This window comes from Danio rerio, chromosome 14 (assembly GCF_052040795.2).
Source record: "Danio rerio strain M-AB ecotype USA chromosome 14, GRCz13ab, whole genome shotgun sequence".
NCBI lineage: Eukaryota > Metazoa > Chordata > Actinopteri > Cypriniformes > Danionidae > Danio > Danio rerio.
In genome coordinates this window covers 49,516,964-49,544,863 of record NC_141034.1, presented here as the reverse complement: position 1 = coordinate 49,544,863, position 27,900 = coordinate 49,516,964, and the positions used below count along the sequence as shown (strand labels likewise).

Sequence of the window (27,900 nt, the reverse complement as noted above, 5' to 3'; positions counted from 1 at the left end):
TGAAAATGCAGAGTGGCTAGTAACATTGGAAAACTACTAGCCACAGTGGCCAGTGATTAAAAAAGTTAATGTAAAGCCCTGGCTACATTTGTTTGTTTTTGATAAGTTAATTATAAAATGCTAATATATATATATATATATATATATATATATATATATATATATATATATATATATATATATATATAATGCATTAGTTAGCCTAATATGATTAAAGTAAAGCTTTCTATTTATTTTTATATAGTATTTTAACAAAATTAGGAAATGACCCATGGCAACTTTGTAATACAGTTTGTAATACTTTCGGCCCGCAGCCCTCATGTTTTTGGCTCTTCATAAGAAAAAGTGGGCACCCCTGCTCTAGAGCTACTTCACAGGACTCGACACTTGTAAACACTCGCTCCAACGGGTTCGTGCGGCTCTCGGTCCCACTCACACCGGTCACAGCTACCAAGCCAAATAATCACAGAGCCTGCGCTCCGCTTTATTGCGACGTGCAGTTAAATTTTTTGAGAGGTGTGCGTCAGCCACAGTGAGGGGTATGCGACCATTTAAATGCTGCACCGGAGCATACGCGTGTGCTGCATACAGAAGTATAAATCAGCCTTAACTTCCATAGTGTTTGTTTTTCCTACCACTGAAGTTAATGCTTACACATTACTAACATTTGGAAAAAAAGTGTTTGCAGAAAAAGGTTGAAGACAAGTAAATAGTGAATAATAGCGAATTCATTTTTGGGTGAACTATCCCTTATAACACGATCATAAAGCATGGAAGAATCCCACATCATTCAGTAGGTAAGTACAGTTGAAGTCAGAATAATTAGCCCCCTGTATATTCTTCCCCAATTAATGTTTAACGGAGAGGATATTTTTTTCAACACATTTCAAAACATAACAGTTTTAATGACTACTTTCTAATAACGGATTTCTTTTATCTTTGCCATGGTGACAGTAAATAATATTTGACTAGACATTTTTCAAAATACTAGTATTCAGATTAAAGTGACATTTAAAGGCTTAACTGGGTTAATTAGGCAAGTTATGGTAATTAGGCAAGTCATTGTATAATGATGATTTGTTCTATAGACTATTGCAAATAAATATAGCTTAAAGGGGCTAATAATATTGACCTTAAAACAGTTTTAAATAATTAAAAACAGCTTTTATTCTAGCTGAAATAAAACAAATACAACTTTCTCCAGAAGACAAAATATTATAGGAAATACTGTGAAAAATTCCTTGCTCTGTTAAACATAATTTGGGAAATATTCAGAAAAATAACCTCACAGGAGGGCGAAACCTTCTGACATCAACTGTAAGAGTGAACTCCCTGGAATGTTTTGAGCGGAAGGAATAAGGATTATACTCAAACACAGCTCCACGTGGGTCAGAGTCTGGAGAGACGGCAGGACTCGATCATCACCTTTAGTCCACCAGGCCGTTTTGTGAGCCCTTCAGATAGAGCTCGTCCTGAGAGAGCTGCCCGTCGTAGCTCTCCATGTATAAACTCCCACTGCTGCTGCTGCCGCTGCCGCCCAGAAAGCTGCCTACAGCCCGGCCCTGCCGCGCGTGGCCCACTGCATCGCTGAACACTTTGTTTATCTGCTCCTCCGAGGGCATCCACCAGTCAGGATTAGAAGCACAGTGCATCCGGATAAACTCTGAGGGAGACAGAGAGATTATTTTTTATGTATACTGTGTATATTCCTTTCTATTTTATAGTACATTATTAATGGTATCATTGGCGGTGGCTCAGTGGTTAGCACTGTCTCCTTTACAGCAAGAAGGTCGTTGGTTGGTGTTGCTGTGGGTTTCCTCCAGGAGCTCCGGTGTCGCCCACAGTCCAGACATGCGCTATAGGTGAATTGAATAAGCTAAATTTCACCTAAAGAGGAAACCCATGCCGGCGAGGCAGTGGCGCAGTAGGTAGTGCTGCCGCCTCACAGCAAGAAGGTCGCTGGTTTGAACCTCGGCTCAGTTGGCGTTTCTGTGTGGAGTTTGCATGTTCTCCCTGCCTTTGGGTGGGTTTCCTCCGGGTGCTCCGGTTTCCCCCACAGTCCAAAGACATGCAGTACAGGTGAATTGGGTAGGCTAAATTGTCCGTAGTGTATGAGTGTGTGTGTGAATGTGTGTGTGGATGTTTCCCAGAGATGGGTTGCGGCTTGAAGGGCATCCGCTGCGTAAAAAATAAAAAAACTTGCTGGATAAGTTGGCGGTTCATTAAGCTGTGGCGACCCTGGATTAATAAAGCCGACAAAAAAATGAATGAATGAGGAAACCCATGCCAACACGGGAGAACTCCACACAGAAATGCACACTGGCCTAGCTGGGACTCAAACCAGTGACCTTATTGCTGTGAGGCGACAGCACTAACCTCTGAGCCACCATGCTGCCTAATTGCAATTAATATATATTAATTATATAAACTAATATTAATATTTAATATATGATATTTTATATGTAAACTAATATATATAGGCAATATCACACGAGTAGCAGTGTGATATGGCTGTATATCGGCACTGGTGGGATGTCATTCACATCTGCAGCTGAGCGTCAGGACAGCAGAAACCATTTCTACTTCACAAACGATGTTTTAGAGCTAGTATCTGAATGATTCTCTTGTGTAATGTCTAAAGTGATGACAAAAAACGTGATTGTGCTCACATTTTAATATTATAAGGCTGAACAGCATAAAATGCCATCATCTATAGAGACTTCGCAGTATTTCTGTCTTGCAATCAGGAGATAACAATCATTAACCCCGAAAAGGGTAAATAGAAATATGTGTGTGTGTCTTATGCTGTGTTTACACCAGACGCGGTACACACAGATAAATCGCGCTATACGTGCGTAAATAGACGCATGAACATTTTGAGTTTACTCGTTTCATTCGCTCAGATTACAGATTACTAACATTTGAAAAAAAGTGTTTGCAGAAAAAGGTTGAAGACAAGTAAATAGTGAATAATAGCAAATTCATTTTGGGGTGAACTATCTGTTTCAACACGATCATTGTTAGGACTGCGTTGTTTTGTTTGGGTTTGATTTTGATTCCAGATTGGGGGCGTGCCTTCAGCGCACCTGATGCTGGTCAGCGCCCTTATTTAAACCCCGGCAGAGAGTTTGTCGGGGCCGCTGTCCATTCACTTGGCAGTTGGCCAGAGCCGCGCTCCTATTTGGCCTTTATGCTTTGTTTCGCATCCATACATTATCACTGACAACATTTACAGCATCCATTCATTTGCATTTCACACTGATTGAACATACTGATATTTTGATTATATAATTTAAATTGAGCTAAATAAATATTCTTTTTGATTATACTTCTCCTTGTCGTCTTCCTCATTATGTTACATCCTTGAGCCAGGTGCATGGAAGAATCCCACATCATTCAGTAGGTAAGTACAGTTGAAGTCAGAACAATTAGCCCCCTGTATATTCTTCCCCAATTAATGTTTAACGGAGAGCAGATTTTTTTTCAACACATTTCTAAAAATAATAATTTTAATGACTACTTTCTAATAACGAATTACTTTTATCTTTGCCATGATGACAGTAAATAATATTTGACTAGACATTTTTCAAGATTTTAGTATTCAGATTAAAGTAACATTTAAAGGCTTAACTGGGTTAATTAGGCAAGTTAGGGTAATTAGGCAAGTCATTGTTTAATGATGATTTGTTCTATAGACTATTGAAAATAAATATAAAGGGGCTAACAATATTGACCTTAAAATAGTTTTACATTTTTTTTATTCTAGCCGAAATAAAACAAATAAAACTTTCCCCAGAAGATAAAATATTATAGGAAATACTGTGAAAAATTCACTGAGCAATAGATGTGGATTTGCATGATGGGCAGGGCTTCTCGCTGCCCGGTGACTTTAGCTTTGTTGCTAAATGGCTAACATGGATTTTATTGAGAGAATAGCTGTGTTTATGTGCTTTATGGAGGCTGAAAAACAACGTTGATTCATTTGGAGCCGTGCCTGAGTCTACTAAATCCTTTTAGAGGTGCACTCATCTCTGTGAGTTCATCAACTCCTCCAGAAACTTAACCTGGATTATGGAAGCTTTCAACGTTGCTTCCGACAGAGCCAAGCCCAGTTTGATTTGTCGTCCGGCAACAGCTCGAGGATTTCCCCCGGGACACCAACAACAGGTGCTTAGTCATAAGCACGCCTCTACAAAAGAAAGCTCCTGATTGGTTAGAGCCATGCGAATGTTCACATAAAGTGCTCGACTCGCGCCGCTTCATTTGATCAAAGCGCGCTTAACACGCCATTCGCGCCGCCTCATTCGCGCGTATTGCAACGCAGAATGTTTATTCATTACTTTGCATTGACTTAACATGTAAATCACTTGCGCTTGATGCTTCTTCCACATCTGGTGTGAACGCAGCATTACGTTTTTTTATTATTCATTTAATGTATTTTTATATAAAGTATAAAGTTTACTTAATTATTTGACAGATCTATTCCTGTTTTCTCTCTTTTTTATATTATTCAATTGTTTGATCGTTAGAGAGGGAGGGAGAGAGGGAGAGAGAGAGAGAGAGAGAGAGAGAGAGAGAGAGAGAGAGAGACCAACTTACACAAACTAAATTTAAATCACTTCATTTGTAAAAACAATGGAACAAAAATTCCTCATTCATGACAAAACACAAGCCAACGTCATAACACCATTCATCCTTAAAAACATTAATTGAATTTATCCATTTGTAATAATTAAATTCAACAATAATTCCTTATTTAAAGTGCCATGTGCTCTAGACTTTTCAGCTAGATTGTTAAAATAGAGCCCTTTGTTAAAAAAAACTCAAGTTAATGAAGGAGAGCGAGAGAGAAATAAAAAATTTAATTGTCATTTAAATAAACCTGAATTTGATACAAACATATTACACTGAGAAAAAAACCTTTCAAATTATAAGCAAAAAACTCATTTTTAACCCGACAACACACTTTCTATACTTTAACACCTTCAAAATAGCCTGCATCCATCATTGATAAGCAAAAAGTAAAAATAATGTCTTATTCTTGCTTCAATAAGCTCTTCAAAATATGAAACCTTCTCTTTATAAAATAAAATAAATTATATATATATATATAACCAGTTTTGCTTGTCCTAATATAAAATGTAATAAACACCCTTTTCTCCGTTTATTTGTAGCATATTAAATACCATCACAAACAGTTTTTCATAAAGATTTTATCAACAGCAAGAAATAAAACCTCCAATTGACCAAATAGAGTCTTTCACAATGCATAAAAGAGTGAAAACTGTTCTCTCTGTCACAACAAAAAGGACATTTATCTTGCACAGTTGGATTCAGGATTGAAATAAAAGCATAATACCATGGCGTGTAACACTCTCCACTGAACACTGTGCTTTTACTCAACCGCAGCTTGAAAACTAAACAAAAAAAGCTTAATATCACTCTCAACACTCAGAGGAAGAGAGAGAGAGAGAGAGAAAAAGAGACAAAGAGAGAAAGAGAGACAGAGAGAGAGAGAGAGAGCCGCAGGACAGAGATGGATGAGGAGATCAGAGACGGAGCGTGTGAGATGCTAAATCAAGTTTGCATAATTATCATGCTGATAATCTGATAAACGTGGCCCATTTAAGCTGTTTTAAAGGTTGCTAATTTTATATGTGGTTTGATTCACATCCATGCAAGTTCAAAAAAAACACTAATTTAATCATCATACACAGTTGAAGGGAAACTTGCTTGACCTTCTGTGATTTTTAATGGGTTTTGGAATGCACAATATCTTTTGCCTTGCCATGATGACAGTACATAATGTTTTCTAGCTATTTTGTAAGATACTCGTATTCAGCTTAAAGAGCCCCTATTATTAGTTTTTTGAAAATGAGCTTCCATGCAGTGTATAACACAGCGCTAAGTGAATGAAAACATCCAGCTGAGGATTAAATCTAAAAGTGCATCATGTTTAAAACTATTGAATCTAAAAGCAAAGAGTCGACTTTTGTTTGAATCTTTTGCCTGCTCATATCGACATCAATATGAGACATTGCAAAATAGGAAGTGCTGGATCTTGTAATATATGAACACACCTTTCCCTTCAAACACTAGCGAAGCACAGGGAATGATGGGATTGATCATGACACGAAGATTATGATCACTGAGAAATAGCCAGAGATGAGGATTTGAGGAATAAAGGTTAACGTTCATTTTCACAACAATACCACAGTATAGCCTACCCAGAGCTGTGTTTGTTCCTGTCATTTTTCTGATGGTTTATGCAATAACCTAGCCTACAATGTGAGGTTTGCGAGGTATTAGGTGAGGTATTAAAGGTGTGTGTGTAAGTTTTTGACTCTTTTAAAGCATAAGAATACCATAATATGTTTGTAGATATTTCAGAAACATGCCAAGTGAACATTCTTGTTTGTCTGAAAAACAGTGCTGAAGTCAGATATTTCTGTGCCGGAACGTCTGACATTGTTTTGGTTATTTTAACCTGCCCAATGCCAGTTTAGCCAATTGTATTTCAGCAGCCCGGGTTGCCTTGCTGGAAAACCGTGTATTTGATTCGTTCACTTATGAAGGCTCTCAAAGCATGCGTCCGTGACTGAAATGTGACCTCTGGTGGACAGGAGCAGACTCTGAAATGAGACGCAGATTCACAGTTCCACATGAGGTTACAATTGGCAAATAGTATATATATCACGAATGTAAACATTATGTGAGCAGGTTACATTGTAACCCCGTGTCCTAACAACACGCTACATGAGGAGATTTGCAGTGATAATCCATTTGGCTGTTTGCACCAGACGAAACACCACAGAATTTGTAATACAGCCATTCAGAAGCACAGAATATGCACTCACTCACAAAATGGTAAGGATTATAATCTAATTATACATATTAACACTTTAACATTATTAAATGTAGATGCTGAATGATTGATATTTGTTTTTGTAACAAAACAATAAATTCAAACTCACATTATTATGATTTAACACTGAATAAAGCATATGAGGTGTACCTCATAGTTCATCCTGTTCACCTGTAAGAAATAGAAGCTGTTTCTAAAACAGAAATTTCAGGGGTTTGTTAGGAAAAAAAACTCCTTTTAGTATGTAAAGATATTTCTTCTATCCCATGCCTTTGCTTTTAGTTAGAAAACGATTCACATCAGCCTTTAGGCTCGATATTTAGGTACACTCACGTTAATCTGGCAACCTGCGCTTGCGTGTGTTTTGATCCAGGAGTGCAATACCTAGTTCAACCACTGGGTGTCAAACTTACATACTGCACCTTTAATGTATGGGACTTTGACAGGGACTTTGTCAGTAACTGTTACACAGTTCACATGGATCAGTTTCTACTTTCTCCAGATCACAACCTGTAAGTGTGAACTAAATGGTCGCCTCGTTTTGTGTGTTGTAAGTTGTAATTGATCCATGCATTATTATAGATCAGTGCTAGTAATGTAACGCGATGCCTGCTTCTTCCACACGCACAGTGTGGTCAATTTTAAAATAGTTCAACTTTTTCCACTGTGTGGATTAATAGTGAATGTGTGTCGTTGTTTTCAGGAACAGTATTGACAGTTGGATTTTAGCTCTGCTTTTGATGTACTGGTTCATAAATTATTGCTTGAAAAATTTAAATGTTATAATTTTACTTCTCAAACCGTGTATTGGTTTAAAAGTTATCCGACTTGTTGGAGGCAATGTGTATTTTATAATGGAAGTTATCTGGAAGTGAAAGAGTTGCAATGTGGTGTGCCTCAAGGAAGTTGTTTAGAGCCATTGTTATTTTCCATTTAGAACCATTGTTACATTGTTTTTACCAATGATCTTCCTTTGGTTTTAAAGCATGCAAGGGCAGTTATGTATGCAGATGATACAACATTATATCCATTAGCGGCATCAATTAAAAAATTATCTGCTGATTAAGATGAGGGGTTACAATTAGTGGTAAAGTGGGAACAGAATAGTAAGTTGGTTTTAAATTTGACAAAAAACAAAAGTATTGTGTTTGGATCAAACTTTCAATTTAAATGTAAACCACAGTTAAATTTTTCTGTAATGAGTGTGCCTAATGAACAGGTAGAGGCAGCCCCAGATTAAGAACTCAGTGGCCCCTGGGCACATTGTCTTGTAAGGCCCCCTACCTGGCCGCACCCTTATAGTTGAATTAATAAAATAAGAATAATATAATAATTTTTAAATAAAATGAACCTATAATTTGTTGCCCACATATTTAAATAAATAATATATAGTACATATGTATTTATAGTCTACAAAGATTTTAATTATTTTTCAAAGCATTGAATAAAAATACTAATAAACTGTTTTTTAGTATACTTGTTCAAGTTCACTAAAACAGTACTATATATAATATAGTACTAATATATATATATATATATATATATATATATATATATATATATATATATATATATATATATATATATATATATATATATATTTTTTAAAGGGTATTTTAATGTATTGCTTTTACAAACGTATAAAGCATATTATTGGCATGGCATATAACACACAATGCCTCTCCAATCCAGTTCTATGAATCTGAGTCTTTCTTAATACACACACTTATTAATGATTTACTGTCTCTCCTCCTCTCCCTGTATTCTCCCTCGTGATGAAGACTATAGGCAAACAGCATAGAACAACTTGATTATAAACCTAAAGTATCCGAAATCACACACACTATACCTCTTCTCTCCCGTCTCTCTTCTCTTCAGGGCTTTACTCCCTCTTTCTCTCTCTCTCCTTTTTTTTTTGTCTGTCTCTCACACGATGATTCCAGTCCGCTCTGCGCTGCCGTTAGCCTCCTCCGCCTGGTAAATGCTAGCTTACTCATTTAACGTTACCATAACGTCTTCTTCTGTACCCTCATTTTCCTGATCATGGGTTTGTTTGAAGATGGAGTGTTTGGAAAATGCCTCAATAAGTATGCCTTATCTCCACTTTCTCTCGCTAAATCCACTTGTTCACTCATTTTTGATCTGTGACAAATACTAACGTTACACTACAGTCCGTTCAGTTAAGTGCGGGTTATTTCAAAAGTGACGTTTCTGTGCTTGACCAATTACAGCATTCTGTTTAGTTAAAGAAAGAAAGGCAATTTAGATATAATAATAATATTAATACGTGATAGCGATTTTTTTTTGCTCAGAGGAAATACAGTTGTCTGAGCAAAATAGTTTTTACAGAAAGGGAGGCACCTTTATTAAGGCTAAACATTGTTAAATACCCACAAGACACTTGTGACTTTATATCACATTTACATTGTTTATTAAAAATGTTTCCTTCCTGTTAAAAATAAATATATTTCCAATCTAATATGTTAAGGGGAGAAAAAAAGTTGCACAAGTTCAGCTGATAGTGGATTCGAAGCAGGTTGGTCAATCGCGTCAAAAGATGTTGCTGTGCGTTTTACGAGGTGCACCACTGAGGCTGTAGTTCTGTCTTGCTCTTCACTCATCTTGTCTATGTCAATCAGGCACAGACAGGCGTAAACCGTGAACAGCTTATTCCAATTAGGTGCGCTATCTGCAATTAGCCTAAAAAGACACTCCGAAATAGTCTTTTTTTTTCTCCCCCCTCACAGGGGCCCCAAGTGCGCACAGGCCCCTAGGCCTGTGCCCATAAGGCCCATTGGTTAATCCGGCCCTGGGTAGAGGAAACTAGACTTCTTGGAGTTCTTGTTGATAGGAGGTTAAAGTGGTCAAAACAGATCGATAGAATGGTAATAGTTATGGGAGAAGGTTTATCAATTATTAAGAGATGTGTACAATTTTTACCACAGTACTGCATCTCTCAAATTGTTCAGGCAATTGTTCTTTCTTATCTAGATTACTGTCCAGTGGTATGGTCGTGTGCATAAAGACTTAGATAAATTACAGTAAGTCCAGAATAGAGCTGCACGACTAACTTTACATTGCAACGGAAGAGTTAATATTATGAAAATGTATAAAACTTTAGGTTGGTTATTGGTGAAGGATAGGGTAATTGTTTCTCTGCTGTGTTTCATAAGAAATACTTCTGTGTCAAGAGTTCCAAGTGTATAGTACAGTCAACTTTGGTATAGTAATGCTAGTCATCATTTTAACACCAGGCATGCATTAAAAGAAATTTTTTGCTTCCTATTTCAAAAACTAATGCAAAGCAACGCACTTTAATGTATAGAGGAATGAAAACATGGAATGAATTGCCATCAAACATCACATGCTTTGTAACAAGTAAAATTAGGTTTAAAAATAATTTAGGAAATATTTAATGGCACAATATTAAGTGGATTGTTGATCTGAATGTTATGCATGAATTTTGTATTTTAATATTTTTACTGGTCTTGTTGTTATGTATTAATGTAATTGTTTGTTATGTATGATGAACCCCAGGAAGAATAGCCACTACCTTGGTAGTGGCTAATAGGGATCCTGATAAATAAAAAAAAAAAAATAAAAAATATGGGAGTCATTGGTATAGTTGGGTAAAAATAAATGCATATTATAAGACAATGAAAGTATTTTTTGACCTTGCATGCATTTTAGCCTCATATCGGAGACCCCCAAAACCAAAATTTGACCTTTTATAATGCATAATAGGGGCTCTTTAAAACTAAACATATCAACTCAAAATAATGTGAAATCTCAATACCTCTGAGACAAGTGACTTTGACAGGGTTCAAAGGTCGTCTCTCTGGTCCCGTGTCCCCTGTGTGAACCGAGCGTTTCCTCTTCCCCAAACCACAGGAGTATTTCAGCTCATCTGTGGTGAAGACGAAGCGGATCAGGTACCGCAGGAGCCGCCGGCCGTCTTTTTTAGAGGAGTTCACTGCTTCATCCCACTGCTTATTGGTGATGAAGAGCGGGTAGTTTCCCAGAAGCTGTTTACTGCCCTATTTAGAAAATAAAAAGAGATTATAAGATTATAGATTTGAGATCTTTAATGTTCTCTTTAATCTTTAATGCGCTCTAATGCATCAACACTTAGACTTAAAAACAAGCAAATTCAAAATAAAGAACTGAAACTTTACCGGGAGGCTAAAAAGATTTTGCTTTATGTAACAGTTTAGTCAGAGTGATATTTTCATAACCCAATATTAGACCTCGATTTGAATGAGTTTCAGTTCATGTTCCACTGTGAGACTGTTCTTGCATAAACCTGTGCTGCTGTGGTTTTCCAGACTATGGTTTAGCAGCACTGAAAGCTGTTGTGTCGGCTCACCTCGGTAAGCTGCTCTTCAGGCTGGGGCTGCACAAACTGGTTGTAGTGCTGGAGAACGGTCTTAAAAAAGTCCAGAACGTTCTGGCAGGGAGCTGTTGAAGGCAGAAACAGCAAAACTTGTTCGTTAGTTAACATGTTGATTTTATGGGCACACAAGTCATATGGTAACACTTTATTTGAAGTCACAATTCATGCTATTAATCACTGTTGGAGTAATGCATTATACATAAGGCATGTTCATTCATTCATTCATTCATTTTCTTTTCAGCTTAGTCTCTTTATTAATCTGTGGTCGCCACAGTGGAATGAACCGCCAACTTATCCAGTACGTTTTATGCAGCGGATGCCCTTCCAGCAGCAATACACTCATTCACACACATATTGTACACTACGGACAACGTGGCTTATTCAGTTCACCTATAGTGCATGTCTGTGTGCTATGGGAGAAACCGGAGCACCCGGAGGAAACCCACGCCAACACAGAGAGAACATGCAAACTCCACACAGAGATGCCACCAAACCCAGCCGAGGCTCGAACCAGCGACCTTCTTGCTGTGAGGCGATTGTTATACCCACTGCGCCACCGTGATGTCAGTGACGCATGTTATGTTATAATATTTCTTTTATAAAGTAACGAGTAAAGTAGCGCATTACTTTTAAAGCCCAGCCGAGGCTCGAACCAGCCACCTTCTTGCTGTGAGGCGATTGTTATACCCACTGCGCCACCGTGATGTCAGTGACGTTATGTTATAATATTACTTTTATAAAGTAACGAGTAAAATAGCGCATTACTTTTAAAAATAAGTAATATTACTTGAGTTACTTTTAAAAAATGTAACGAGAGTTACTTTTTACCTTGCTTAATTGGACTTACAAAATATATTGCGGAATAAAAATGACCTTAGTCAGGTTGAACCACACACTCAATGACAAAGCATGCTGCAAGGGAACAGACAGTGGGCTCGCACTCATCATTATCATCATCAGGTCTCCTTTTTGACAGCAGATGAGTCAGTGTACTGTTCTAGTAACTGAATAACCCAGGATATGGGTTTAGTCTGAGGGGGTATCGACTATGTAAGTGTTGATGACTGATGAAGCAAACCATTTCATGACAACTCAATTCAATAAACTAGTTCAATCGGTTCCCTTAGAAGATCCAGTTAAAACAAATAATTCATTCGGGAATCGCCCCTCATCACTTCAGACAGTTAGAAACAGAAACAATGGCAGGCTAGAGACGTAGGGCGTACTCACATTAGGTACTGTACAGTTGCCTTGAAAAAATAAATAAATAAAATGGACGCGAAGCACTACACCCCCACTCCACCTCCAGCTAAACAACAAATGATTGACATCAGCTCACGTTCTCCAGGTAAAATAATTAATTCGAATAAACTCAAAAAAATGGTTATTGCTTTTATTGATGAGGTGCAGCCACTGTCTACTGTACAAGCAACTATGATTCGTAATATATCAAGATTTTTTCTCTTTTGGGAAACGATTTGCCATGTGAAGGCCATGTGATGCAATTCATTCAATGTTTGAAGCTCAAAGATTTATTTTGATTTGGGGATGTTTTTATCGTCTTACTGTTCAATTTGTTGTTAAGCATTTTAAAGGTTAAAATCAGGTTTTTCCTTAATATAAATTATTTCATATTAATACTCGTAGGCTTTACTGCAGTTTTTATCTCAATGGACAGTGAATTTACTTAACAATAAACACAAAGCATACAGAAGTAGCAAACACATTACATGCTTTTATTAATCTGTATATTCAGCATGTATAGCTCTGGGCTCAGAAAATTCTCAAAATATAATTTTATCCTGTATTTTTTTTAAAGGAAAATGAAGGTGTAGGTTATATAAGTGGCTGATAAATGCAGAGCTTCTCTAAATAAAAGGTGAAAAAACACCTGCAAGTTCTGAAAGAGATCAAACCTTAGCCAGGTAGGGAAAAGTAATTCAAAGGTAACTCAAAAGTAACTCAAAAGCAACGTAACACATTACTTTCTATAAAAAGTAACCCAACTAGTTACTTTTTTGGGGAGTAACTCAATATTGTAATGCACTGCTTTTAAAAGTAACTTTCGCCAACACTGCTATTAATTACTAGCTTTCACCTGCTTATTAGTAGGATATTAACTTTCTATTTGTAGCTATAAAGTATAATCTTATTCTACATTCCTAATAGGGCTACACAATATATTGTTTCAGCATTGATTTTTTTTGCTCATTTGACTATTTTGCTCATTTTTTTTAGGTCAACCGTATCTTAATCAAAAGGATCCTCCACGTCAAAAGCTGCTGGTCAGCCCACAATTCAGGAAACATCTAAAAAACAAATAGCTTATGTGATAACTAGGCATGGGCCGGTATAAGATTCTGACGGTATGATTACCTTGGATAAAATATCACGTTTTTATGGTATCACGGTGGTGATAACTGCTCTAAAATAAGTTTTAAAATGTCTGGGTTAAAAAAATAACCTTTCCCCCCCACAGATCACACTATTTTATTTTTCTCTTTTTCATTCTTTTATAACCTGTTTTAACACATTTTTATTTGTTTTATCTGTTTTTTAAAAACCATTTTTATTATTTGTTTTTATTTTTCTTATACTTGACGCTTTTATTCTTGTTTATGTAAAGCACTTTGAATTGCCACTGTGTATGAAATGTGCTATATCAATAAACTTGCCTTGCCACTGAACACAATACAGTATATTTCAATTTAAAAACATTTAAATATTTTGGACCAGTAGGTTTTGTTGTAGAGGTTCCTTTTCTGCTGGAGATACTGTTACTCTAAAAATTAAATAAAACAGTTGTGAAAAACATATAAAAAAAACAAAACAAAAAAAACTAAATCTTACTCATACCTTAGGAATGGTATAACTAAAAACTTTGGCGGTTTAAAAACCTTAACTTTTCCAAACCTCGGTTTACCTTGAAACCGGTTCTCGTCCCATGCCTAGTGCCAACATCCAATCATGCTATGGACCTGAACAGTGCAGTGGCTTTACTTCATATCCAAGGTAAAGAAAGCTATCCAAAGACGCCTTTTCAAGTTTTAAAGACATCTGTGTTTTTGAAACTCACAAAGTCAATGATGAATTTTAATGATTTACCCTGACATGTTTACTGTTCCAAAATATTTAAATTTTTTCTTAAAAGACAATATTTGGTGTCCAATAGAGAAAAATATTGTTGTTTTTTACCTAGACATTTTAAAAGCAGATATCTTATGGCCCGTTTCCACTGAGTGGTACGGTATGGTACGGTTTGGTACGCTTTTATGGCCGTTTCCAATGTCAAAGGGTACCAACAAGCGAACAGTACCGTACCACTTTTTGGTCACCCTTTGCAAAGGGTACCAACAGGCCCAAAGGGTAACATAAGGTTTCTATAATATGTGCATGTGATCATTGAAGTGCTGTGATATCCGATCCTGTCAGAACGAGACAAACGGGAGAGTGAATCGTAAAAAAATAAAGGAGAAGCCGGGAAAAAGCAGCAAATGATGCTTCTACAACCTAAAACATGAACAAACTGCCATGTTTTACTATAATCATCACCTTTTGGACTATTATGAACTCTGAATGACGGAATTTCTCTCTAACAGAGGTTACATGTGCTGGTGAAGATACATATGAGAGGTTTGCTTTGACTGTAGGCTATATTTTGTGTTGTTTTTGAACCCAAAATAGGACTAAATGTATGATGTGTGTAGTTTTTCTGTAATTAATAACATATTGGAGACTGTAAGGGGCTGTATGTGTTCATTTGTGTTGCATTTATTTATTTTATACTGTATGTGTTCATTTATTTCTTACCGACCCATACCATACCGTACTGTACCTCTCAGTGGAAACGGGCCATTAGAGCAGTAATCACTATACCATGACATTTTTTTATTTGAGTTTATCAAACTTATAGCGGCCCAAACCTACCTGGTATGCTGTCGAGTTTGTGTCTGAGCTCCTCATTCTCCTGTTGCAGACTGAGCACCTCCTGCTCCAGCTCAACACAGCGCGGACAACAGCCTTCCTCCTCCTCGTCCTCCTCTGGCAGTGTGGACGACGGGTGTCCGTACGACTCTGATGGTGCAGGAGACGCCCATCCGCTTAGATTCTGCCTCGGGGATCCCGACGCCACGGGCTCCGCATCCACCTGCCGACAGCGCTCACCATCAGACGGCTGCGGCCCCGACAGCAGGTAGTTCTGCAGGGACTCTGTGAAGATGCGCAGGAACGTGGAGGTTTGCTGCTGGTTCCACTGGTTTCCCCGCTGGGTCTCTTCTCCTGCGTTCTCCACCGATGGAGACCTGGGTTTGGAGGAGAGGCGCTCTTCTGGAGACAGGCAGCTTTCCTCTTGCTTGATGAGTGCGGTGGACATGGAGGAGGATGGGGGGATGAGGGATGGCTGGGGTTCGAGGAGGCGACCGTTGCTGTTCAGGAGGCTGAGCACTCGACTGCACTGCTGTGCAAAGGCATCCAGGATCAGACGGTTTTCTAGAGGCAGAGAAAAACAAATAGATTAGTCTTTCCAGTATTTTTAGTTTAGTATTATGTCTTTCTGTTTTAAATCTGTTTTAATCTTTTTTTTAAATAATTTTTTATTCTTTGTTGTTTTTATTATTTATACTTGTTTCTTTTATCCTAGTCTATGTACACTGTAAACTCCGCTGTTGTCATTACTAAAGATATTAAGTTAATATAAAAGAAAATGAATAAATAAACTTGACATTACTTAAAATACCAAGTTTTGGAATCAAAACTTAAACAGGTGTGTTTAACTTACTCATTAGGCGGCAATAAGCTTTTAATTATTCATTCATTTATTTTATTTTCGGCTTAGGCCCTTTATTAATCCGGGGTCACCACAGCAGAATGAACCGCCAGCTTATCCAGCACGTTTTTACGCCCTTCCAGCCGCAACCCATCTCTGGGAAACATCCACACACACTCATTCGCACACACACACACTATGGACAATTTTAGCTTACCCAATTCACCTGTCTTTGGACTGTGGGGGAAACCGGAGCACCCGGAGTAAACCCACGCGAACGCAGGGAGAACATGAAAACTCCACACAGAAACACCAACTGACCCAGCCGAGGCTCGAACCAGCGACTGTCTTGCTGTGAGGCGACAGCACTACCTACTGCGCCACTGCATCGCCCAACTTTTAATTAATTGATTTATGTAACTGATTGGTTACGGTTGAAATTCTGCATCAGCCTTTGATATTGAGCAGAGCAAAGTTGGTTGACCTTCTGCCTCAAGATGGCGACAGAGGCCACATGATAAGTCCTTAGGGGAGAAAAACTCTATTTAATTTCAAACCACAGCTGATCAATCAATTATACAAGCAGATTTTGACATTCTAAGTTTATCTTTTTCTTTTGTATGTTGTAGTTCTGTTTATACAGTAGTAATCTCGTAGTGTTTGCTTTGCTTTGGCTTTTTCAGGGTTAATTTTTTTGATCTCCAGATTGCAACAGAGAAATACTGGGAAATCTCTGTAGACTGATGGCATTTCATGTCGTTCAGCCTTATAATCTTAAAATGTGAGCAAAATCACCTGTTTTGTCATCACTTTAGACATTACACATTCAAATACTAGCTCTAAAGTGACGTTAGTGAAGTAGCAACGGTTTCTGCTGTTCTGACTTCAGCTGCAGATATGAATGAATGGTGGAAGAAAGTAGCTCCTCTTACAAAAGGGTGTTTGTGATTCTCCATGTTTGATTTTCTTTTTATATACATGATTATGCCATCAAACTGTTGTACAGTATAAATGAAATATCACACTCGTAGGCACTGCAACTCGTGTGATCCTGCTCATATAATGCATGGACAAAATAAAAAGTCTATCATTTCATTTTATACTCAATGTTATAGCTTGGTGTCACAAAATACATTATACACTTTTTTAATAAATACACTTTTTACAAATCTTTTAAATGAGCGCAATATTACACACCATTATAGGATTCAGGCTGAAAGTTGCAATCTTGAAAGTACAAAGTTTACATTTTGGATTTTATTTAGTGATATTTTACGCTGGACCTGTAATCATTAACTTTTTCAAAGTGTTTAATATTTTATTAATATTTATTTTGTATTTCCACATTCTTAATCAAACATTTGGTCTGGAGATTGAAATAAAGTGCTAAATCGGATCCCACATAAATGAATACATTAAGTAAAAACATTAAAATATAATAATAATAATAATAATAATAATAATAATAGCTAAAAAAAATTTAAAAGTAACATTTTTATGTGGTTAAAGTTTAAAAATTAATAATTGATTGATTTTACAAGCAAATTCCTGTATCGTTATTGTGATCGTATTTTTGTTATACCGCCCAGCCCTGGCTTAAAGCATGAGATTTTAGATTTCCTGAGTTTCACAGATTTCAGTTTCCATCCAGTAAAAGATGTCTAAGCATAGACGACTTGTTTAAAACCAGGCAAAAATTGGGCTGACAGAGAAAATCTAATAGAATTATTTTGTTTAAAAGGCATCTAAACATAAACATTTTTGCTAAAATGAGGCTGAAATTGGGCTGAAAATCTAATAGACGTCTAACAACAATCCCAAAATAGACTAGTCATTACACAGAATTCACAAGTGTAGTCACTCATTCCTCTCTATTTTTGGATTATTGTTAGACATTTATTAGATTTTCACTGACAGCATAAATTTACCCTTGTTTTAGCAAAGATGTCTGTTTGTATGTCTATAGATGCTTTTTCCCGCAAACATACATGCTGGCTATACTTGAAAACCTGTATCATTTGCCAGAATAGCATGAGATTTCTGTTTTCCTGTTCAAAGAACCCCACTAAGATATTTTGTTTAAAAGACATCTAAACATAGATGTCTTGGCTATAGCCAGGCTAAAACTGGACGTCTAACAATAATCCCAAAATAGACTTGTCATTAGACAGAATTCACATGTGTAGTCATTCATTCCTGTCTATTTCTGGACTATTTTTAGACGTCTCTTAGACTTAGCCCGAATTTAGCCTCATTTTAGCAAAGTTGTCAATATTTGAATGCCTATTAGACTCTTTTTAAACACACACACACACACGTTTGGTAGGTGGTACTTGAAAACCTGTAGCATTAGCCAGAATAACATTAAAGCAACCTGCCAAGCTATTTTGTTTAAAAGGCATCTAAACATAGACGTTGTGGCTAAAACAAGGTTAAAATTGGGCTGTCAGTAAAAATCTAATAGACATCTAATAATAATCCTAAAATAGACTAGTCATTAGACAGCCTGCACATGTGTAGTCACTTATTCCTGTCTATTTCTGGACTATTTTTAGACATCTATTAGATTTTCACAGACAGCCCAAATTTAGCCTTGCTTTAGCAAAGATGTCTATGTTTGTATGTCTATTAGATGCCTTTTAACCGCATGCACACATGCTGGTTAAACTTGAAAACCTGTAGCATTAGCCAGAATAACATTGAGGCCTGAGATTTCTGTTTTCCTGTTCAACAAAACCTGCCAAGCTATTTTGTTTAAAAAACATCTAAACCTAGACGTCTTGGCTAAAACCAGACTAAAATTGGACGTGTAAAAATAATCCAAAAATAGACTATAGTCATTAGATAGACTTCACATGTGTAGTCATTCATTCCAGTCTATTTCCGGACTATTTGTAGAAATCTATTAGACTTAGCCCAAATTAAGCCTCATTTTAGCAAAGTTGTCCATATTTAGATGCCTATTATACTCTTTTAAACACACACACATACACACGTGCTTGCTTTGTTACTTGAAGACCTGTAGCATTAGCCAGAATAACATTGAAGCAACCCACCAAGCTATTTTGTTTAAAAGACATCTAAACATAGACGTCGTGGCTAAAACCATGCTAAAATTGGGCTGTCTGCAAAAAATCTAATAGAAATCTAAAAAAAATCCCCAAATAGACTAGTCATTAGACAGACTTCACATGTTAGTCACTCATTGCTGTATATTTCTGGGCTATTTTTAAACATCTATTAGATTTAGCTCAAATTTAGCCTCGGTTTAGCAAAGATGTCTATAGTTGGATGTCTATTAGACACCTTTTAAACACAAACACACATGCTTGCTTGGTTATATTTGTAAACCTGTAGCATAAGCCAGAACATTGAAGCAACCCACCAAGCTATTTTGTGTAAAAGACATCTAAACATAGACATCATGGCTAAAATGAGGCTGGATTTGGGCTGTCAGCAAAAAATGTAATAGACGTCTAAAAATAATCCCAAAATAGACTAGTCATTACACAGAATTCACATGTGTAGTCACTTATTTCTGTCTATTTCTGGACTATTTTTAGACATCTATTAGATTTAGCCCAAATTTAGCCTCGGTTTAGCAAAGATGTCTGCATTTAGATGTCTATTAGACGCCTTTTAAACACAAACACACACACATGCTTGCTTGCGTGGTTGTACTTGAAAATCTGTAGCAATAACATTGAAGCATCAGATTTCTGCTTTCCTGTTCAAAGAAACCCGCCAAGCTATTTTGTTTAAAAGACATCTAAACAGAGACGTCTTGGCTAAAACGAGGCTAGATTTGGGCCGTCAGTGAAAATCTATAGACCTCAAACAATAGTCCAAAAATAGAGAAGTCATCAGCTCATAGACAGACTTCACATGTGGAGTCATTCATTCCTGTCTATTTTTGGATTATTGTTAGACATCTATTAGATTTTTCGCTGACAGCCCAAATTTAGCCTTGATTTAGCAAAGATGTCTATGTTTGGAAGTCTTTTAAACAAAATCTGCTTCTGGGAATGGTTCTGCCTTTTAGGAATCTTCTGCTGGGTTTTATTGCTCCCATGTATTTTGTTAAGGATTTCCTGTACAATTTTTCTGTATCAAGGAAAGATGTTAAATACTGCTTTTCTGTGTTTGTGTATCAGTGCTTTTATGATTTTTATTAATGCTTTTAACTTATTTAGACTTTTAGTTTAGTTCAGATTTTTATAAATTTAGTAATTTGGTTGTGTGATTAGACATTTAAATAATAATTAAAATAACATATGTTAAGAAAATGCACATCAAATATTTGTGAATTTTAAATATATATTAACATTTAAGTAAGTAACAAAAATAAAGATTTTTATGGTGATAGTAATATTACTATTATAATGCTTTTTTTGGAACTTATTATATTAAATTAAAATAAGTTAAAGTCAACCTTCAGTGTGTAGTAAATTTGCTTTACAGATTGCTATATAGCCTACAAACTAAAAACTTTCCATATTTTCACTTAATATTTATAAGTAATTTTCCCAGGGATGGGTTGCGGCTGGAAGGGCGTCCCCTGCGTAAAAACTTGCTGGATAAGTTAGCGGTTCATTCCGCTGTGGCGACCCCCGGATTAATAAAGGGACTAAGCCGCCAAGAAAATGAATGAATGAATTTATAAGTAACAATGTACAACTTTTTCTTTTTTAATCACAAGGAGCTCAAAATAAATCGATTAAACATACAGTAAATTCACAATTCAATTTAAAGCTCATTTCACAATTATAAATACTTTTTTTTAATCTTCATTAGCTCTATTATTGTTCTTTTCTTCCGTCTTTATTGTCTAATACTAGCACTTTTTTATCATTAGAATTAACTCAACAACTGATCATGCATGCCTACAGATTTAGGAAACCAAGATGAGGACATTGTGAATGCACACACAGGTTTTATTTGTGAATTATGGGGACATTCTATAGGTTTCCATTGTTTTTTATTCAATACAAACTGTATTGTCTATTGCCTTACCCCAACCCTAACAGGAAGCTGTATGCAGTTTTACTTTCTGAAGAAAAAAAACTTATTCTGTATGAGTTATAAGCTTTTTAAAAATGGGGACATCAGCAATGTCCTCATAATTCACCATCTCTTTGTATTACATTTACATTTAGTCATTTAGCAGACGCTTTTATCCAAAGCGACTTACAAATGAGGACAAGGAAGCAATTTACACAACTATAAGTGCAACAATGAATAAGTGCTGTAGGCAAGTTTCAGGTCTGTAAAGTCTAAGAAGCAAAGCATTAGTAATGTAAGTTTTTTTTTTTTTTTGAGTACAGTTAGTGGTGGAGCCAGAGAGGCAATTACAGATTAGGAAGGAAAGTGGAGACTAAATAGTTGAGTTTTTAGTTGTTTTTTGAAGACAGCGAGTGACTCTGTCGTTCTGATGCAGTTAGGGAGTTCATTCCACCAACTGGGCAGATTGAATGCGAGAGTTCGGGAAAGTGATTTCTTCCCTTTTTGGGATGGAACCACGAGGCGACATTCATTCACAGAACGCAAGTTTCTGGAGGCCACATAAATCTGCAGAAGTGAGAGCAGATAAGAAGGAGCAAAGCCAGAGGTCGCTTTGTAAGCAAACATCAGAGCTTTGAATTTGATGCGAGCAGCAACTGGCAGCCAGTGCAAACGGACTAGCAGCGGAGTGACATGTGCTCTTTTAGGTTCATTGAAGACCACTCGTGCTGCTGCGTTCTGAAGCAGCTGAAGAGGCTTGATAGAGTTAGCTGGAAGCCCAGCTAGTAGAGAGTTGCAATAGTCCAGTCTGGAGAGAACAAGAGCTTGAACAATGAGTTGAGCGACATGTTCAGATAACAAGGGTCGGACCTTTCTGATGTTATAGAGTGCGAATCTGCAAGATCGAGCAGTTCTAGAGATGTGGTCAGAGAAGTTTAGTTGGTCATCTATTGTTACTCTAAGGCTTTTTACCATTTTGGGTGCAGTAATGGTTGCCCCATCTATCTGGACTGAAAAGTTGGTAAAGAGTCGGGTTGGCAGCAACTTCAAGCATTTCCGTTTTCACGAGGTTAAGCTGAAGATGATGATTTCATCTAGTGTGAAATGTCTGACAGGCAGGCTGAGATGCGAGCTGGAACTGAGGGATCATCAGGGTGAAAAGAGAGGTATAGCTGGGTATCATCAGCATAGCAGTGGTAGGAGAATCCATGTTTCTGGATGAATGATCCTGAGGATGTCATGTAGCTGGAGAAGAGAAGTGGTCCAAGAACAGAGCCCTGAGGTACCTCAGTGTTTAGATGCTGTAGGTTGGACACCTCTCCCCTCCAAGACACCCTGATTGACCTATCAGAGAGGTAAGATCTGAACCACTGAATAACCAGTGACTCAAGCGTAGATAGCAGGATCTGGTGGTTTACAGTGTCAAAAGCAGCTGACAAATCCAGCAAGATGAGGACTGATGATTTAGAGTCTGCTTTAGCCAGTCCGAGATCCTCCATGGCAGAGAGCAGGGCAGTCTCAGTTGAGTGGCCTTTCTTAAAGCCAGATTGCTTGTTGTCCATGAGGTTGTTTTGAGTAAGAAAGTTCAGGACTTGAACACTACTTTCTCCAGAATCTTGGCCATGAATGGAAGCAGGACCTGCCATACCCATGCCATTATAGTTTTATCACAAGTTTTTCGAGAATTTTGGGGGCATTCCAGAGGTTTCAATTGTTTTTTTAGTCAATACAAACTGTATTTTCTATTGCTCAACCCTACACCTAACCCTACCACTTAAAGGAAACTGTGTGCAGTTTCACTTTCTGAAGAAAAAAACTTATTCTGTATGATTAATAAGCCTTTTTAAAAATTGGGACATCAGCAATGTCCTCGTAATTTACAATCTACTTGTAATAAGTGCCATACCCATGCCATTATCAAAAGTGGTGCCCTGATGTGTCACAAAAACGTACACACAAACAATCACACAGGTTTTTTTGAGAATTTGACAGGCATTTCATAGGTTTCCATTGTTTTCTTATATGATGCAAACTGTTTTTTATTTTGTCCTACCCCAACCCTACACCTAACCCTACCCCTTACAGGAAACTGTGTGCAGTTTTACTTCTACAAACACTTCTACTTCTACATTCTGTATGATTTATAAGCCATTTTGAAAATTGGGACATCAGCACTGTCCTCATAATTCACAATCTCCTTGTAATTCCTGCTATACTCATGCAATTATACAAATGTGTTTCCTGATATGTCACAAAAACGTGTTTACACACACAAGTTTTTTGGGGACATTCTATAGGTTTCTATTGCTTTTTTTATATGATACAAACTGTTTTTTCCATTTCCTTACCCCAACCCTACACCTAACCCTACCCCTTAAAAGAAACTATGTGCAGTTTTACTTTCTAAAGAAAAAAAACTCATTCTGTATGATTTATAAGCACTTTGAAAAATGGGGACATCAGCAATGTCCTCATAATTCACAATCTATACTTGTAACACCTGACATACCCATGCCATTATACAAATTTGTGTCCTGATATGTCACAAAAACATGCACACACACACAATTTTTTTTTTGAGAATTTTGGGGACATTCAATAGGTTTCTATTGTATTTTATATGTTACAAACTGTATTTTCTATTGTCCTACCCCAAACCCACACCTAAACCCTACCCCTTACAGGAAACTGTGGCAGTTTTACTTTCTGAAAACAACAAAACTCATTCTGTAGGATTACCATTTGAAAAATGGACATATCATCACTGTCCGCATAATTCACAATCTTCTTGTAACACCTGCTATACTCATGTTGTTATACAAATGTGTGTCCTGATATGTCACAAAAAAATGTGTGCTTATACAAGGTTTTAGAAAATTTTGGGGACATACTATAGACTTCTATTGCTTTTTATATGATATAGACTGTATTTTCTATTCCTTTACCCCAACCCTACACCCAACCCCTACCCCTTAAAAGAAACTATGTGCAGTTTTACTTTCTAAAGAAAAAAAAAACTAATTCTGTATGATTTATAAGCCTTTGAAAATGGGGACATCAGCAATGTCCTCATAATTCACCATCTCCATGTAATAACTGCCATACCCATGCCATTATACAAATGTGTGTCCTGATATGTCACAAAAGCGTGCACACACACACACACATACTAAGATCTCATTTTCATTGTGTCATTATTCTAGTAAACAGCACTGACATCTTCCAAATCCTCTGAATCTGAGGAGAAGAAGCTGAGAGATTAATAAAGGGAAAACGCTGACCAACGAACCGCATACAATTACTCAGTCTCCCACAGCCGCACCCAGATGCAGAATCTTAAGAGGACGATTATGAATTTGCCACCTCACACAAAGACACAGGGCAGACAATTATCAGCTCCGGCAGCGGCGTTGGCAGCATGTGAGTGACGGGCAGAGCCTCCGCCGCCGTCGTCTGGATGTGTCTATCAGGCTTAAGCAGATGTGGCCATTTATTAACATGCGCGGCATCTCTGTTTACCCCCAGCAAGATGGATTTGATATCATTCTCCCTCCTCTTTTGCTGCTGTCGTTTTTTCCTCTCCCTCCCTCTTTCTTTCTTTCTTTCTTCCTCGGTTGTGCCACGCAGAGTGAGCCTCATGAAATTTCATTAAACACAACATGTGCCGCAGAGCCAAATTTATGAGCCACATTTGTTTTAATCACAATCCCTTTGGAGGAGCTTTTAAATGCAATTTGGATTATTGCGCTGATCTCAGAGCTGTGTCCTTGGGTGTCTACGGCTGCTTTCCCCAGGGCTTGAAAAATGAAACCATTAGCATTGTCTGATTGGCTATAAAAAAATCCTCTCATGCATTCTTTTGCATTGGATGTTTCATAACAATAAAGCAAAAAAAAAAAAAACGACAGTATGGACTGTGAAACATCTTGAATATTCATATTCTGCATTTAATGATGTCTTGAAATGCTCCAAATCAAAAGATATAAAAAGATGCAAGGTTAATCTTAAATATTTCCATATCAAATCTAATAACTCATGTGGAGAAAAAGAGATCAGCTGAATGTTTGTACAGACACAGTGGCACCCTGTCGTAAGATAACAACACAACTTCGCAATTTGTGAAGGCCTGAGGCTCTGCTGAATGAAAACCAACAAAACAAGCAGATGAAAAACAATTACTGATGTTGACAACTTTAGGTAAATCAGCGAGGTGGTGAGAAAAACAGGACGTGTGATGGAAGAATTTTAACATGTACAGAAATTTGCAAAAAGAAAAGTATATAATTAAATTAATGAAGAGTGCCGTCCAAAAGTTCCATTGAAAATGAACATTTTTCTCAGCCTCCTTTGTTTATGTTAAGCTATTTCACTTTAAAGACTAGGGACTAGGAAAAGGACATATTCCTTGCCATAAAAGTGATGTTACTGAACATACACACAGGAGCTTGATAAAAATGTTCATTTTAGAGAAGAATTTCAGACGGCATGTAGAGATTTTTGCAGCTAATCTTAAAATGTTCTTCATTGGCATTGATGCATCCAAAAATGTTCAGTGTCACAAATGGTTTTATATATATATATACGGTATATATAACAAAAATGGTTCTTCTGTGGCATCTTTGCAAAAACCTTGTATTTTAAAAAGAGTATTTAACTTTCCCACCAAGCAATTTTGTATTTAAAAGACATCTAATAGCTGTCTTAATAAAGATGTATTGGCAAAAACAAAGCTACTGTCAGTGAAAATCTAATATGTCCAACAATAGTCCAAAAATAGACCCTTCAAATAGACAGACTTCACATGTGGAGTATTTCATTCGTCTTTTTGATATAGTCTATTTTTGGACTATTGTTAGACATCTATTAGTGGTTTACTGACAACCCAAATTTAGCCTAGTTTTAGCCAAGACGTCTATGTTTAGACATCTATTACAGACTTTGCTGGCTTCTCATTCCAGACATTCGTTCTTTGCACTTAAAAATAAAGATTGCAATGGGGTGATTTTACAGCCATTCCTAAGAACTACTTAAGGTCACACTTTATTATGATGGTCTGTTTGTTGAATTTAGTTAATAAAGTGTTACCCACAGTGCAATGAACTGACAACTTATCGAGCATATGTTTTATGCAGCGAATGCCCTTCCAGCTGCAACCCAAGTGATATGTTAATGCACAACCACATTTTATACCAGAACATTTTAACATTTTTTACACTATAAAGATCCTTTTGTGGAATGAAGTAGTTGGATGTTATGAAACCAGCAATGTCATTAAAGAAAGGTTAATGTTAAAATAATAAAACAAGTTTTTTGTAAGAAAATTTTGAGCAACCTAAAATGGTGGCATTAATGTAACCTTTACCTATATTTTTAATACTTTAATAGAAACCATCTACATTAGACTTAAAAAAATAAGGTTTTCTATTTACAAATGGTTCCACAAAGCTTTAATATCCAAACTTTAGATTATTAAAATGTTCATGCATAAACCACTTTGGAAGCTTTATTTTTAAGAGAGTCAATCTACAGTATTTCCTGAATTGCTGTGTTTACATATATAGAACATTGTTCATTTGAGGGATTTCACAATTGTGTTTGAGGTATAAATGTTAAGTTGATCAAAATTTAAAAATAGATTTTTTTTTTTTTTTAATTTTGGGCAACCAAAAATAGTGACATTAATAACCAATATATTTAAACTTGTATGACTTTAATAAAAAGCATCTATATTAAACTTTTTAAAACAACGACTTTTTATTTTAAAATGGTTTCACAAACTTTTAACATCCAAAAAAAAAAAAAAAAAAAACTACATTCAGTAAACTTTAGATTATTAAAATGTTATTTGCACTATAGAAAAAGGTTGTTAAACATTTAGGTGCTCAACAAAAATGATTCCGCTTCATCACACAAACCTTTTCGGAAGCTTTACTTTTAAAAGAGTACAAATTACTGATATTCTACGCATGGCTTTCTGTGTTTACATGGATCATTGTTCATTCCAGGGATTTCCTACGCACTTGGGCTTGTGATATAAATGTTAAACAAACAAGTATCCTATGTTGGTAAATAGAAAACTCGCATGGCATCACAAAAGACCGTAACGCATTCACAATATCATACTGCCTACTGAAATTAAGCAACTGCTACTGTTTTTAGTCATTATTTTCTTGAGGGAAATTAAGCATGCTTGAATTAGTCGCATCATTTGGGCGTGGGTTCCAAAATATGGATGTATGCTGCGATATGCAGGAGAATTCAGTTCCTCTTTTCGGTATAGTTAGCCTACTCTCTGCTTTCAGCATAGTGGATAAAAAAGTTTTGTTAGGCAAACTTGTCCACTTACCTGAGCTTATTCCGTAGGTGCAGTCTGGAGTCTGGTGGCTGATCTCGGCGCGGAGTCTACCGGACTCTTGGCCCGCGACCGCGACCCTCCGCGGGCTGCCAAATGAAGCCGACGCCGCCGCGCCGCTCCCCGCTGAGGAAGCTCTGCTGCTGGGCCTGATTTCGCAGGGGAGCCGGTGCTGATGGGTGCTGCTGCTGATGGGCAGCGGGGATTGGGGAAGCGGCACGCGCTGAGAAAACTGCTGCTGATGCTGATGACTGAGATGATGATGATGGTCTCCGAGCTGCGGGATGTCCACCATTGTGGGTCTGTCATCATATCTCGCTTTACCTACTGTGCGCTTGCTCGGGAAGGTTTTAAGGGAGCTGTACGGACTCCGCTGCTGCCTGCTGATTTTGGCCGCAGAGAGACCTTCGTCAGCCGGTAGCATCTCCTCCTCCATCTCCCGCGGAGTTAAGAGTCGTTCCGTCCCGGTGTGGTTTGCTCAGTGTCTCGCCGCCTGCCTGCCTCTCTGTGTCTCAAACACTTCT

General features: G+C 37.1%; 1 protein-coding gene across 1 annotated transcript; it reads right to left on the bottom strand.

Moving 5' to 3' along the window:
• Positions 1-223: 223 nt before the first annotated feature.
• Positions 224-27,900, bottom strand: bend4 (BEN domain containing 4). Its single transcript, XM_087282069.1, has 5 exons — positions 27,371-27,900; positions 15,186-15,746; positions 11,232-11,323; positions 10,662-10,902; positions 224-1,663 (listed from the first exon to the last, which is right to left on the bottom strand). The coding sequence occupies exons 1-5, from the start codon at positions 27,810-27,812 to the stop codon at positions 1,428-1,430; spliced, it is 1,572 nt and encodes a 523-aa protein (XP_087138195.1). The 5' UTR covers positions 27,813-27,900; the 3' UTR covers positions 224-1,427.

Excerpts from the sequence above, each read along its gene's own strand:
- bend4 (XM_087282069.1), bottom strand. The coding sequence starts at position 27,812 with ATGGAGGAGGAGATGCTACCGGCTGACGAAGGTCTCTCTGCGGCCAAA. Across the intron at positions 15,747-27,370 it reads CACCTACGGAATAAGCTCAG|AAAACCGTCTGATCCTGGAT; the intron begins GTAAGTGGACAA and ends CTCTGCCTCTAG. Across the intron at positions 11,324-15,185 it reads CAAACTCGACAGCATACCAG|CTCCCTGCCAGAACGTTCTG; the intron begins GTAGGTTTGGGC and ends TGCCTTCAACAG.